Source organism: Callospermophilus lateralis, chromosome 5 (genome assembly GCF_048772815.1).
Source record: "Callospermophilus lateralis isolate mCalLat2 chromosome 5, mCalLat2.hap1, whole genome shotgun sequence".
Lineage (NCBI taxonomy): Eukaryota > Metazoa > Chordata > Mammalia > Rodentia > Sciuridae > Callospermophilus > Callospermophilus lateralis.
Genome location: NC_135309.1, coordinates 83,427,762 through 83,443,803, shown reverse-complemented (window position 1 = coordinate 83,443,803; position 16,042 = coordinate 83,427,762). Strand labels below are relative to the sequence as shown.

Genomic DNA, 16,042 nt, shown 5'->3' with positions numbered 1-16,042 from the left:
AAGTCTGAGAGGGTGATTTTAGCAAAATAAAGGATTTGGTGTGGTTCAATGGAATTTGCCCAAGAGGGTTCCCATTTCAAATTCACATTCACAATGTAACTGCTGCTTGCTTTGCTGACAAATCAACACAGTAGTGGAGTTCTATACAAGGACACATTTTCAAATCAGTCTTATAAAAACAATGTCTACCTTCTATTGCGTTATAGTAATAATTTTAAGTATAGCTAACTATATCTTTTTCATAATCTCAAACTGCATTGTAGTTTATTATAAAACACACTAATCTTTTGAAAGTATGGGACAATGGATTGCTCAAGAGAAACAATAATTCCTCAAGAACTATTGCCTAAATAAACTGGCTTTGAAATTTATTTTTGGATTGGTTCTACTTAGTACAAAAATAAAGGAGAGAAAATTAAATAAACTAGTATCAAATGACTTGTTGCAGGTGATAATAGTCAGTTTGTATCAGAACAGAACCAGTATCATAAGCCACAACTTAATAATTGTGGTCTGTAGCTGCACTTGGTTTAATAAAGTCTTTCGTCTCTGACATAGAATTTTTAATCTTCTGCAAGCATTCCTTGAATGGAGACGGGCTAACTCATTAAATTATAGACATTTTGGTGGGAATTCTTTGGCTTCTATGTCTTCTCTACACCAATAAACTCATATAAGTAGGATGAAATCCCAAGAGTTGGCTTTCTAAAGACTCCCTTTTTTGGAAATACACTATTTCCCTACTACTTCACTTCAAATAAACATAGAGTCTGGGCTGCAGAGTTCCCAATCTATTTTCTTATGTGACGTCATCTCCTTGATCATGAGTATTTGGTTTCTTAATTTGTTGGAACTGGAATTGAAATAGATAAATTATTCTCTCACAGGGAACTGCACCTGAGAAGATAGAAACTTGAACTGAGAACATCTAAGCTATTCCTCCAGATGGGTGAGGAGTCAGAGAATGGCAGTTTGTGTGTCATTCCTAAGGTGACACATTTCTCCCAGGACATTCACTGTTTACACCAGTTGTCCCAGTATATTTACTAGTAGTGTCTTCTCTCAAAATGTTCTAATTTAGAAACTAAATTACATGGTCACATTAATCACTCAGTATTGTGATGGAAAATAATGAAAGCTCAACTTGAACAGCAACTACATAGGTATCATTCTGGATTCCATCATACAAGTCAAGAGACTCAATTTTCATAATTTGGTAAGAGAGTCAGAACTTACCCGTATAAGAGAGCAAGTGCCTTTGAACTATGAAGGCTCCCATCTTTATATTCTATAAAGGGGGAAACACCATTCTGAAATTAGGTCTTCCATACTGTTGCTGAATAGGTAGGCACTTGCTATTAATGCTGGTATGCAGAGTAGTTGTCCCTAACACCCAGGTTGTAGGTACGATTGCTACAAAGGATTTGCCATCCTGTATTCTGGTCATAGAAGCATGGAGGTTTACAGTCTTCATGTGGATGCTGATAAGTAACTGAGACTGTCACTGGGGTTTTAACACTCATGATACATTCACTAATGTTCTGTATCAACAAAAGTCAACTTTCAGGGAGAAAGAAGAATGAAACAGATGCATAAAGAACAGCAAAGTAGGGCTGAGGTTGTGGCTCAGGGTTAGAGTGCTCGCTTAGCACATGCAAGGCCCTGGGTTCAATCCTCAGCACCACATAAAAATAAACAAATGAACTAAAGGTATTGTGTCCAACTACAACTAAAAAATAAATGTTAAAAAAAGAACAGCAGAGCAGAAAAAAGGGTACACTGAGTTTCTTCTTATGTTCCACACTCTATTTGAGCTGCCCCTGATGTATGTGACACCATTTCCTCATAATTACAATGGATTTATAGTCCAGTTCTCTCCAAAAGCTTTCTGTAATTTTTGGTTCTTAAAGTCCCAATATCACTGTGAATCTAAACTGAAAATAATATTAAATTTCATCTGTGATCAAATCAGTAAATGAAATTCATTTATTTATGCTTTTATTAGATGAATATTGAATGTTTAGTGTATTTTCAACATTGTGTGGGCTTCAGGGCATACAGTAAACCAGATAAACATATTCCTACTTCCTTGAAGACATCAAACTAATAATTATAGATGTGAGATATTCCCATTCTGCTTCAAAAGATTGATCAAATAACTTACTAGAGTATTCAAAGCCTTGTTTATGCATTCAGGGTATCCATCTGCTTTGGGTTAACAGTTTGTGAAGAGTCATTAAAATGAAAACTCTCTGCCCAAGAATGGATTCTATTCTAAACAGACAGACTTGAAAACATATGAAAATATGAGTTACCCCCAAATATCTATGTGTAAATATGGAAATATGCTTATGTATATATGATGTAAATTTTTGTTATGATAGTGTTAACTTTAAAAAATTGCTCTACCATTTCATTACTTTTTGCATCCTATGATAGACATTTCACTTGATAGGGTCTTATGTGGTTGCTGGGAAATATCACATGAAAAAATAATTCTACTATGTTAGCCAAACCTCTATGGAGAAAGGGTTTTTGTTTTGTTTTGCTTTTTCCCTGAAAATTTAGGGGCATAAACATTGTTCCAAGCCTAAGAGAAACTTTAAAGGTGATTTGAAGATATGGAATTCTTGAAAAAATTTTCTCAAGCTCTGTAAGTAAGTCAAGTAAGATTTCTTTTAGTATTCCCTTCTTAAGGCAACAAGCCATTTTTTTTTTGTTGTTGTTGTTTGTTTGTTTTTTGATATGCATTAATTTATTTTCACTGAATATAATTCTGCTGGGAAAACTAAGTGCAGAACAGTCCAGCAATTTCTCTTCAGGTGTGAACACTGTCAACAGATGGGGCAGAACAGGCCTGACAGGGCACCTGTGAGAACATTTTGGTTTTAGGTTAGGGGTTCTAGGGATATAATGGGAAATCTCCCAAGTTTATCAAAAGTTGGGGTAGTGAAGTTTCAACAGTTGTAGGCTAGTATTTGGAGTTTTAAAAAGGCAAAAATCTGAAGAATATGACCTAGGAAGATTAAAACTACACTTGACTCTCTCTCTCATGTCCTCTTAAGATAGAACCTGATGGGTATGCCCAATGTCCTCTCCACATGTCGTTAGTGAGGGGAAGGGACAAGAGGCATTTTTTTTTTCTCCTGAACTTTCTACAGAGATGTGGAGTCTGTATATAAGCTGACAAATCCTTCTAGTAATGTTGATAATCTTGTTGAGATCGAGCTAGGGCAGCCCACTGTTCCAGCACTTTTCATACACTGCCCACTGAATTTTCATAAGCATGAGACATGTACTATAATTATCCTTATTTATGGATGAGTAAATTAAAGCAAAGAGAGTTCACACAGTCTGTCTAAGGTCATAGGCAGAAAGTGGCATCCCTAGAATTTGAACTAGGGCCTGCTGGCTGCAGAAAGTATGATTCGAACAAATTTTTCCTGACTTTTCTTAATGGAAGTTAATTGTTAGCAGCCGGTAAGTGGTCCATAGCAGGTGCTCAATGAGCCTTTATTGACTGACTGACCGTTGGATTTGTGGGCAGCTCTCCTTGATTTGCCAAAAGGCTAACCCCCAAATGTGCATTCACATGTTGTAGAAGGCTGGCTTTGCACTTTCCCCTCCCTATTACAGCTATTGGAGATGGAAACCTGGTGAATTTGGGGGTGTTCTTAATCTTAGAAAGAAAAGTTGTTTTTATTCTCTTTCTGGGTCACATATCTCTTTTTCAGAATTACATAAGAGATAAAAATCCTTTCCAAAGGAAAAATACTCACCCACAAAAAGTTTTGCATAATATCCTGGATTGTTTAAATCTTTAGAACCTTCCAGGAATAACACCAGTAGTTTTGGGGGTAGTGTCTCTAATCTTTGAATGTCCAAACAGCTAATTTTCAAGCCATTTATGTGAATGCTTGATTCAGAGAAAATTGCATTCACATTTTATTGAGGTATTTGCTTTTGTTTTCCTCCTCCAGGGGAAAGCTCTGTGCCAGTGTTACAGTTGGCTGTGGTCACTAGCTGGCTGCCTGGTAACGGCACAGTTTGTGCATTCCGTGGCCAGGCTCCAGAAAGGCAGAAAGCACTGCTGGGGAGCGGACGTACAAGCCCCAGGTTTCTGACATGAACGTTACTAATGCTGCTGCTGAAAGACCTCATTATTATCATGGCAGATACAGGGAGAACAAAGGGACCATTTTCAGCGCAGAGAGCTATCTGTTGTTGTTAATTGAATATTTTTTTAATTGTGGTTTTAAGTTGGTCAGAGTATTCTAGCATGTATTTTTTGGCATGAGTTCATTAAGGAGCTTCTCTTAATACACGGACTAAGGAGCACATCCTCACACACTCACAAGCCTCCTTTATTTGAGTTATGGTGAACAACAGATGCAAGTGTAGCCATTGTTTGAGGACTTTACATTATTTTTGGCCAAGAAGAAATAGAAAGTATAGGAAAAAATGACATGAATTTGGATATCTTCTTTTTTTTTTTTTTTTTGCATTTAAGATTCTCTGGAAAAGAATATAATTTAATTAACATGAAATCCTTCCATGAGGTCGGAGAAATAGAAACATGATTTATTGCTGGAAATGATGTGCTTTATTTCTCAGCTGAAGACTAGAAGTATCCAACAACTTTGGATAGTGGGTGGTTTCTTTGTCTGTAAAAACTATATTTCACTTTTCTGGGCACAATGAGGAGGAGGAGGGTGACTGAGTGAAAACACTGGATGGAGATACAAAGACCCTGATTCAGGTCCAGTTCTGCCATCAACATGTGTGATCTTCAACAGGCAATTACCTTCCTGAGTTTGAGGTTTCTCTTTAAAGGAGAGGAGTTGAGCTGTCAGGTCCTTGTAAGCTCTAAAACACTATTATTTTTTTTCCTTTAATTTTTCTTTTATTTATTTAAAATATTTTATTGGTGTATTATAATTATACATATTAGTGGAATTCATTGTTACATAGTTGTAATGCACACAATATAATGATATAGGAAATGTGATTATTTTGTTTATTTTCTTCCTTTCTTTTTTTTTTTTTCCCTTTGGTGACTTGAGTCAAAGCACTTGAACCTCACAGCTGAACTCCTTGAAAATCTGTGATCCTTGTTCCATTAGCAAGGTCATGGGGCTTCAAATACATCACAGCATCTTGAATACAGCAAAAGGATTGTTCCACTGAAAAATGAAGCCAATGCTTAGAATTTCTTTTGACTTCCTCTTACTTTCAGCATAAAGAGCAGAGCATTCTTAATATATTTTTCGTTTGCATTGTGACAGAAGTTCAGGGAGAAACACGCAGTGTTTTCAATCTTCTCCCCGAAACAGTCTAATTCCTTATTGATTTTTCTACGTATAATTTTTACTATCTTTTTCATCTGGGAAGCCTTAGAAGGCACTTGGGTCTGTTAATTGTAAAATGGCCCAAGAGAGACCTTGTTTAGCTGAAATATTTATCATAATTTGAGCCATTTCACTTCCATGATTTTGATTTTCCCAAATATCAGCTTCCTTCTCCCTGGCTGAAATCACCCTAGGAAACTTAGAGTCAAAGAACAGAACATAAAATAAAATAATAAAATAAAAGTTTGCTGTATTTATTCTTTCAAGAGATGAGGATAGGAAGTTCTATTATATTTTGATGCTGACATAGACCACATGAAGGGGAAATATGTAATACAAGTGGTGTCCCTGAACTTCAGAGTAGGTGCTTTGGTTCAAAGGCAAATTTGTAATCTCATCATAAATTTTCAGTATACTGGAGAAACATTCATTTGAAAATCTGTATAGCAATTAACATTTTGTTTTTTCCTACAGAAAGTTGGTGATGACCTTTTTCTTAAGAACTAGGTTTCCTTTCACATTCTAGTCTCCTCTAAGGGTCGATTCATGAAGTCTTGAATAGCCTGGTGCAAAGGAATCCATTTTTTGATAGACATTTGCAGAGCTGTAATCCAGCTGCAGAAAAAAAACAAAAGAGTATTAGAACAGGCCATTAAACCAATTGTTGGGCTCTGGAGATATGAAGTAGTACAATATCTTTTAATTTATTTTCTAATTGTTTTTCTTGATTGCTTAGCTTGAAATTAATAGGATAAACCATACTCCTTAGATTCTGAAGTCAGAAGGTAAAATACCACATGCGGACTATGCAGTGATAGTGAACAAGTTTGCTAATATAAACAGTAGAATCCAAAGAGAGTATAGTGTTTGTAAATATTCATTAATGGAGATGAAGTTTTCTAAAATTGTTATTAATATTTTATTGTTTCCATTTAATTTAAATTTTAGTTGATTAAATGTAATCAAATATTGCCAGATGGTCAAATGTTTCTTTGTTAAATCAAGAGGCCACAACAAACACTCCAGTTAAGTCTCCTTTCATCTCCCTTTCTTTAATTTTGTTGGATGATATTTTATAAACTTGTCCATACAACATTTACTCTAAGGACAAGTGCTAGTTTTTAAAAAAATACAACCAAAAATGACCGAAACAAATGAACCAGAAATCTTTCCAGCAGAATGTGTCACAGGAATACTAACAGGTTAATATGCTTTGTGATTCTCTGAGAGGAGAATATGATTTGTGTCATTTCCTGAATGTTCTTTAGTGATAAGTAGAGTATCTTGTGGACCCAGAGTCCTATGCAATTTGTAATCTTATGCTGTTATGCTTTGAAATATTTCTATAATGTCCCAATATTTTTATGATAAAAATCTCATGTGAATTTAACAGTGAGGGCCAACCATTCAACCTCGTCTCATAGAGAAGCTGGTGGACTTCATCAGATGATCCTAAACTCTGTTTCAGTGACTCTCTTTCTCTGATATGCTAGATGAAGCCATACCCAGGTATCTGTCTTTGACCTGTTGTAGGGATGGTAACACATGCCCAGGAAGAAGATCCTGGTAAAATATCTAGTGGTTTTACCCTCACTATCCTCTAGCCCAGCCTTAGGAATGAGAGATATAGGCAAAGTTTACCACAGGGAAGAAGGCGTAAGAGATCCCTATATCCCTTCCTCAAATGGTCATTTGGTGGAAATCTACCTTTTAGAATTTTATTTCTTTGGGTTCAAACAATGTGTCTAGTTCTTGCAAATGTCCTTGGAAATTTTTGCCATGTCATTTGCCACACTAAGTTACTGGAAATTTCTTTCTTAGATTCTTGTTTCCCACATAGTTGTATAAAGGGTTTGGATGAGGTAGGGGATGGTCATGAAGCAGGTGAGAGTAGGGATAGAAAATGGAGGGTACTGGATATCTTGGAGATTGAAGTCGGGTTATGGAGACTGAAGGGAGGAGAATACTTTCAGTAACAGAGAGCATTTCCTCTGTCTCAAGGTTTTGTCTCTGTTAGCTTGATTCTTTTTCAGAATCATCATGAACTAAGTGGTATTTTTTGCATGCCAACATGGATACTGAATGCATCACAAATTAGGTAAATTCTATCTCCTTTAGTGGCTTATAATAAAAGGAAACCACCAACCAAATGTAGGTGGATATATTAAATACAAGTGAAATAAAATCTGTGGATTAATAAATTATAAGAGTTACAGATTGTGGTGTTTGTGGATATTTTATGTTGAAACCTGAAGTAGCAACTGCCTGGGGAAGAATTGAAGATTACTACTTTTCCATTTGAAAAAAATAAAAGAAACCTTTTAGAATAGTTATCTAAGGAGGCATTGGAGGAAAAAAAAACTAATTTAGGGAATATTAACTATGAAAACTACAATGAAAGAGAGGGATTTAACTGAAGATGTGGATTTGGAAAATAAGGACAAAGGTTTGCTAAGAAGGCCTTGTCAGGACTGATAAAGAAGAAGAAATATGAAGTCCTTGGCTTACCGCTGGTTTTCTGTTTTATTTTCTGCACAGAGATAGAAAGTCTTGAACTCTTCTGATGGAGGTTTGAGTTCAATTACTGATTGTTTGAAGCTATGGGTCTGTTCACTCACCCTATATCCTTGAAGATACAGGCCACCTACAGAGCATGAAAAAAAATTAATGCATGTGAGAATAGGGAAAGAGTAAAAAGGAGAAAAGATGTCTGAAAAGGTTTCAAGAACATTTTGTGTGTGAAGAACCCTCTAATTCAGCTGTCTAGTTTCACAGGTGAAGAAACCAAGACTTCAAAAGAATATGTAATTTTAGGTCACACACTATTTAATGGTTAGTAGAAAAAAAATTGAATTTACTTGTTTCCATTTGTGCCTTCTTCTTACTATATGATGAGTATTTAGCTTTGGATAACTGTGCTTAAACTGGTTTCTTTATCTGAAGAGCGTATTTTGAAATAAAATTTTCAGCATCAAAGAGTTTCACCTGGAATATCACATTGGAGGCAAATTAAATAGTATTTGCTGAGGCAAATCATTAAAATATCCTTCCTGAAGAATAAAGATATCCAGCAGTTTCTACAACCAACACAGACTCTCACTCTCTTTGCAAATATGCAAAGCATATTTAAAATATGAACCCATAGGGTGACATGAAAGAGCCAACTTGAATTAAAAATGAGAATAAGTGATTTATTTTATTTTATTGTACTGGGGATTGAACCTAGAGGTGCTTTACCACTGACCCACATCCCCAGCCCTTTTTATGTTTTATTTTGAGACAGGGTCTTACCAAGTTGCTTAGGGCCTCACTAAGCTACTGAGGCTGGCTTTGAACTAGTAATCCTCCTGCCTCAGCCTCATGAGTTGCTGGTTTTACAGGTCTGCTCCATCAAGCCTGGCACGTGATTGATTTTAAAAGATCATTTCTGTCCTGTGATATTCTGAGTCCGTGTAAGAGGTCATACTGTACATAACTTGGCCTGATTTTGTTTTCGTTATTTAGAGGCAGGGAGGATCTCAGTCTAGGAGAAGGCTCTGAAAAATCAACACCCTTGTCTGTTTTTTGTGGTATTTGATACTTTGAGAAGCTTGACTCATGCAGATATGCCAGGCAGTGTCAGCAATAGTGATGATGGAGTGTTTAAAGCTCTCTTGCTCCTGCTCACTCTTGTTCTCAGCCCCTAACTCCTCCCAGGAGCCACTCTGGTGCACTACACTAACAAAGAAAATGCAGAAATATCATTTGGATTTTTGCCTCTCTACCTGATAACTGTTCTGGGCAAATGTATTAACAAGAAGGCTAGGAAGGGAATATGTCAGACTTTTCCTTTTGGTTGTATTCACTTCCAATATGTACTGTCAGGAAGATGCAAACTTTCTTTTTAAACACAATGAGCGGACATTGGTCTTTAAAAATTAGGGGATAGGGACTGAGGTTGTAGCTCAGTATTAAATTACAGCATGTGTGAAGCACTGGGTTCAATCCTCAGCACCACATAAAAAATAAATAAAATAAAGGTATTGTGTCCAAAAAAAATTTAGGAAAAAACCTTGTTTATTTTATGAGAGGGTTAGATGCGATATTAAAATCCTTTTAATTTCATTTAAAGCATCCAATTTAGAACTAACTTCTGAGAAATTATTCACTTCAGAAATGGACAAAATTTTTTTTTTCCTCAGTAGGTCTCAGTAGTAGAGTATTTACCAAAACTATAGGGTGATATCTTATTTTTTCTTTCTTTAAGAGAAAGATCTAAAATAGCTTTATTGAAATATAATTTGTATACCATAAAACCCACCCACTTAAAGTGTATGGCGTCTCTGTGATCTAATTTTAGAACATTGTCAACTTCAAGCAGAAACTCCACACCCATTAGCAGTCACTTTTCATCTGATGTACCCTCCCAACAATAGGCAACCTTAACCTACTTTCTGTCTCTAGAGATTTGTCTTTTCTGAAGCATTTAATAAACATCAATGCTTCATTCCTTCTGGTTGCAAAATTATATTCCACTGTATGGATATACCACATTTTATTTTATCCATTCACTAGCTGATGGACATTTGAATTTTCTTCCATTTTTGACAATTATGAATAATGTTTTGAATATTCGTGTACAAGTTTTGGTCTAGATCTGTTTTTATTTCTTTGAGTATATACTAGAAGTAGAATAGGCAATGCGTTCAATGTTTCAGGACAGTAGAATACCTAAAGACGTATCAGGGTTATTTTACTGTCTAATTTCCCTGCTCCAAATAACAGCACACAGTATTTATAGGTTGCTTCAGTGGTTTGTGGCTTCTTCTTGATTGTGAGACTTCTTCTGTTTTTTTTTTTTTTTTTTTTTTTCATGTTTGAGAAGACAAGAATATCCTTCACTGTCTCTGCCCTTTCTGAGTATGAATAGAAGGTGTTGTCAAAAACAAAAAACAAAAAACAAAAAACTGTTTCCTACAAACAGGAAAGTTTTTTTGACCCTTTTTCTAATCAGAGGTAGGTTATAAATGATAGGCAGGAAAGACATCCAATCATAACCCCATTACCTCACTTGAGATGACTTCATTGGGCTGGTGTCTCTTTGTTATGAGACAGGTAGCAATAATTATCAAGTCTGCACAATGTTGGTTGCAAGAACTGTGCAAGCATTGTGTGTCCTATTTGTTGCAATAGTGTAAATATATCTTTCTGAGAAGTGCACACAGACCTTGATGTGATTTATTCATGACCAATAGCCAACAGTCATGATTTGTTACTTTCAGCTTTTGCTGGAGAGAGATAAAAGGAAAAAAGTCATCAAGTGCATGGTGAATGACAAAGGCCTTCAGGCTCATGTGAAGGCACTTTACTGAGGGGCTTCCAGAATAATCACACAGTGGCTTTTTAATATTAGCAGGCACATGAAAGCCAGCAATATATGTTGTTAAAATACTAGCACTTTCCTTGACAGGAAGGAAAACCTTCAGGGAACCCATGAGGCTCTTTCTCATTACACAATAGAGGTATGTTTATCCAACTGAAAGTCAAATATGGGATTAGTGTTTAATATGGTTCTTACAGGAAACTAGGGCTGTGTTCTTCCACATCCTGTTCTTTCCACTTATAGTAATTTTATCTTTTTCCTGACTTCCCTTTGTTACCCTCTGTGTCCTCACAACATCTCAGTTAACTGTTACAAGGAATGAGGCATGCTGATGATGCTATAGAAAGCTATAGAAATAGGAAATACCATATGTAGTCTTTGAGATCTCTAATGAGGAACACAAAGCAACAGATTAAAACTAAAATTAAATTTAAAATATACAAAACAGCAAAGCATCTACGATGATACAATCATGGAACCAGGTCTCTATGAAGTGGTGACTACAGAAGCCTGGGTCACAAGAACAAAAAAAATGTGTGGCAGGTTTAATACAAAAATATTCTAAAGGAAGTAACCATCTTTAAATACCCCGTTTATAGGATTCTGAGCATGAAGTTGACCATCTGAACAAGAATACATGTAGAGACAAAAAGTTTTTTATATCAGCATTTTTCTAACTTTTTTGGTTGCAATCAAAAGATGTAATAAATACAAACATCTACATGTTTTCATATTATTGAACAAAAGTTTTATGAAACATTGCGATGTGCTGTGATATTTTCTACTCAATTAAATTCTATTCAGCTGTTATTTAAAATATTCATCACGGCCTACTACATTGATTGCATGACTCACTAATAGAACCCAATCCTGCAGTTTGAGAAGCACAGTTATAAATGATAATCAAGACTTTCTTCAAGGTTATGACATTCACAGGGCAGAAGAACAAGCAAATGGACATGTGTGGGATGTTCAAGAGTCAAACAGAACTTGTACAGTACAAATAAAGGAGAAATTATAGATCAGACCATTTTACAGACTACTTACTCAACATCACCTAGAACAATTAAGAATGAGCGTTAGAACTTGGCATACTCTTTATGAATGTAATAATGATTCATATTCTTCCAGGTGGGTGGAGTATACCTGCAATCCCAGAAACTTGGGAGGCTGAGACAGTAGGATGGCCAAGGTTGGGGTCAACCTCAGTAACTTAGCAAGCCCTAAGCAGTTTAATAAGACTCTTTCTCAAAACAAAAACACAATGATTCATATTTCATGCATATAAAAATGATTATGCCAAACTGAATATTTTATCTCCAGTAGTGTTCAAGGCATAGGATGAGTTCTGTCATTCTCAACAAATTCTGCTACTGTTCTCACTATTTCCATGGTTCTCACAGATTGGGTGGACCCTGGCTAACTTAGTGTGCTGACACACACCATTATTAACTTAGTGCTACTGTAAGTAGAATAATTTCTGCCAGGGGGTGCTACACATAGAATTGTGGCTGAGTTTGGGCACAGGATTCAGTTAGCACTTATTCCTATTTTGACTCTGAGCACTTAATTGCTGGGTGATTATCAACATATTAGTTAAATTTTCTAAGTTTCTCACCTATTGATGGGCAATAACTGTGGGTGTTTTGTAAAGATTAGATATAGATAAGGAATATTAAGTGCTTATCCTAGTCTTTGACACATAGGAGGTTTTCAGTAGATGCTAACAGTCCTCCTTCAGTATAATTAAGCACTATATCCCAGCCCTCTGATAAAATGTCTCACCAGGGCAGTGAGGGTGGAGAGAGTGAATGTATTCTGAGGAATTTCCACAGGAGGTTTGCATATACCTCCATTCTGTCTTGAGTTGCATCATGTTAAAACATTGGCTGTGAGCTCAGGTGATAATTCAAGATTGAGCTGGACTCCTAGAAAAGGATGTAAATTTCACTTTAAAATTTAAATCTAGGACTGGGGCTGTGACTCAGTGGTAGAGCACTTGCCTAGCATGTGTGAGGCACTGGGTTCGATTTTTCAACACTGCATATAAATTAATTAATTAAGTAAGTAAAGGTCCATTGACAACTAAACAAAAAATTTTAAAAAATTTAAATCTAGGGAAAGGTAAAGGACTTCAGAGGAGCTCCTCTACAGCCTGAAGAAAGGTTAGCATCTGGTTAGCTGAAGGGGAAATCCAGTCTGGACCTAGCTGTAGTCAGAGTGTGAGGGGGAAGAGAGATGGTGATGAAGTTCAGCTTCTGGAATAAGCTGCATGCTCAAGGAAATAGTATTTTGTATTCAGGGAAGAGCAGAATCATGTAAAAGCAAAAACCCACAGTCCTCTATTTCAGAACAGGACCTAGATATAGATTTTCTGTTGTGATTTCAATAAGGAAAATATTCTCTAAATATTTAAAATAATCTGGGCTAGAAATTGAGAATCTGTGGAGATAGAAATATTCAAGAAGTTAAGGAGGGATAGGATGGGTTATATTGTATTTCTATTAACCAAAAAATAACATATTTTTAGAGAGTAGTATGGTTAGATATGTGGTGTCTCCCAAAATCTTATGTGTGAGACAATGCGGGGTTTAGAGGTGAAATGATTGGGTTATGAGATCCTTAACCCAAACAGTGTGTTAATCTCCTGATAGGGAATAACTTAGTGGTGACTATGAGTAAGTAGGGTGTGGCTGGAGGAGGTAGTTCATTGGGGGCATGGCTTTGGGGTATATATTTTATGAGCTGAACTTAGTCTATCTGCTTCCTGATACTACATCCTGAGCTGCTTTCCTTCACCATACCCTTCAACCATGATATTCTGCTTCACCTAAGGAATGAAGTCAGTCATCTATAAACTGAGACCTCTGAAACTAAGAATACCAAATAAACTTCTCTAATTGTTCTTGTCAGGTCACAGCAGCATAAAGCTGACTAAAGTAGAGGCATTTTTTAAAAAAGTAATAGAAATTAGATAGTTTCTTATAGCTGTAAAAAGTGTGATAGAGCAGAAAGACCACAGATGTGATGACCTGAGTTGCTGTATTGTCTTTGGATTACTTTTGCAATCTTCTGATTTTTCTCCACTAATAAATGAGGAGATGATATACTACACATACCTCATAGGACTGATGACCAGTTGAGGTCATTTGAATATCCTTTCATTCATTAATTCATTCAATGTAGATAATAGTGATTTTTAGAGGATATAATTCCTTGGAAAAGATAAGATGGCCAGCAAGAGATAAAACACAGGGTAGAAGGTGATAAGTGTTACAAGATAAATAGTTTGGAAAAGAGAGGTTTGTTTATCTAGGGTACTTCATGAAAGAGATAGAGAGCTTCCATGTTTGAAGGACAGCTTTTACTGGTAATCAGTAGTAGTAGTAGAAAATTTCAGGGAAAGGAACTAGCACAAGCAAAGGTATAGGATCTGAAAATTGTCCAGGAGGTGATGTGTGCTAGAAAAATTGAATGTAACCATATTTAGGTGGAGTGCACTATGCTTTAATACAAGGAGTGGAAGATAAAGCCACATACAGGACAAAGACAAGGCCCTAAAGTACTTAGCAGACAACTATGGAAGGTTCTGGAAAGACATGTGCAATGATAAGTGCTGAGAAGATATAAACTTTCCAATTTTTTCTACTTATCAATATTTTGGGGGGGGGGTTATGAATAACTCAGGTCACCTAGGTTCAAATTCTGTCTTCACTTTTTACATGGGCCAGTTATTTCACCTCACCAAGTATGACTTTCCAGATCTATAGGTGAAATGATAATCTATCTTTTTTAGAAATGAAAAAAACAATAAGTAAAAACGCTTAACAGAGTGACCTGTACAAGAAGAGTTGCATTAACTAAGTGGTACATGTTGTAAATGCTACTTTTGCTGTTATTATTTTCAAGTTGTTCCATAGTAGCAGTTTGCAACTTTCTAAACAGGACTTCCTATCCAAGTTGCATCTCTTCTGACCTTTGGGAATGGAAGAAGCCAACTAGTAGTTGTCATTATTATTTTTAAGCCCTTGGAATCAGAAACAGTCTTGGCCCCAAATATTTGGAAGTACTTTATTAACATTTATTTCAGAGTTTGGAATAATCTGCACATTCCATCTTAAACATTTTCTTTCTATCTTGGAAAGAGTCTCTCAAAATTAGCTTATTTGATCTATCAATTGAAAGGGCTCAGATTTTTTATTTTTTTGGCATTGGAGGTTGAATCCAGGGGCCCTTAACATCCCCAGCCCTTTTTATTTTTTATTTTGAGACAGGGTCTCACCAAGTTGCTTATGGTCTCAGTAAGCTGCAGAGGCTGAATTTGTGATCCTTCTGCCTCAGCCTTCCTAGCTGCTGCAATTACGGGCATGTGTGACAATACCCTGCTAGGTTCAGACTTCTGTAATGGTATTTTATGAGTCCAAATCAATGACAGCTTTGTAGATTTAACTCTCTTGTTTACCTTCCTCCCCATCCTGGTATCAGCTACTTAAAGTCATGCATATTGGTTTGGGTAAGAACAGCCTGTTTTGTAAATGATTAGAGATGCTGTCTACCTCTTCATAGTTGTGTGATAATCTGGGTCATGTTTTAAAAATGGAAGGGTGATTAAGTAGAGGAGAGTTATAGCATTGTTTATCCAGAGTAATAACTGTTTTTTTTTTTTTTACCTCATGTAGACTTCCAAAAAAGTCTAAGGGGTCACCAATGCCTCCTTCTCATTTGAAATGTCTACCAAGCTTAAATAAACATAAGCATTAGTGCTAAAACTAGAAATTAAATTAATGAGATTCCAGGATGTTTACTACTGCTAATTATTTATGAATTATTTGTATGTCAAAAAAGTAGACCACAAATGATTCGTTGGGTCAAAAATCACAAGAAAGCTGGTTTATTTTATGGAAATCAGGTACACTTATTATTAATTGTGTTATTTGTACAATAATTATATATATAATATATATATATTAAATAGTATAATTGAATAAATATGTATAACTAATATATATCAAATGGGTATAATATATACAAGAGAACTCTTTGTAGAGAAAACTTCATGTGTAGAGCTAAAGTCACCTGAATAGCTACAACTCACTTGATTTTATAAGAATAAATTTATAAAATAGACAGTTATTATTCCTATTTTATAAATGAGGAAACTAAGTTTTAGGGGGTTAAGTAACTTTTCCACAGAATATAGGAAGTTAATATTCCTTTTGTTACTCGTTTGCCCAAAGTAGAGATACTACAGGAAAAGGTTGGAGACACTACATAAGAAAAAAATTGGCATTGACTACGAATGTCATTGATGACCTAAAACATGAAGGAGTTT

General features: G+C 35.7%; 1 protein-coding gene across 1 annotated transcript in view; it reads right to left on the bottom strand.

Annotated features, from left to right (window-relative positions):
* Nucleotides 1-5,863: 5,863 nt before the first annotated feature.
* LOC143400457 (uncharacterized) overlaps nt 5,864-16,042 on the bottom strand; it is a 127,758-nt gene continuing 117,579 nt past the window's right edge. The window contains exons 11-12 of the mRNA XM_077109535.1: nt 7,857-7,992; nt 5,864-5,963 (exon numbers count right to left, since the gene is read on the bottom strand). Of these exons, the coding sequence (XP_076965650.1) occupies nt 5,864-5,963; nt 7,857-7,992 (236 nt within the window). The remainder of the gene's footprint in view (nt 5,964-7,856; nt 7,993-16,042) is intronic.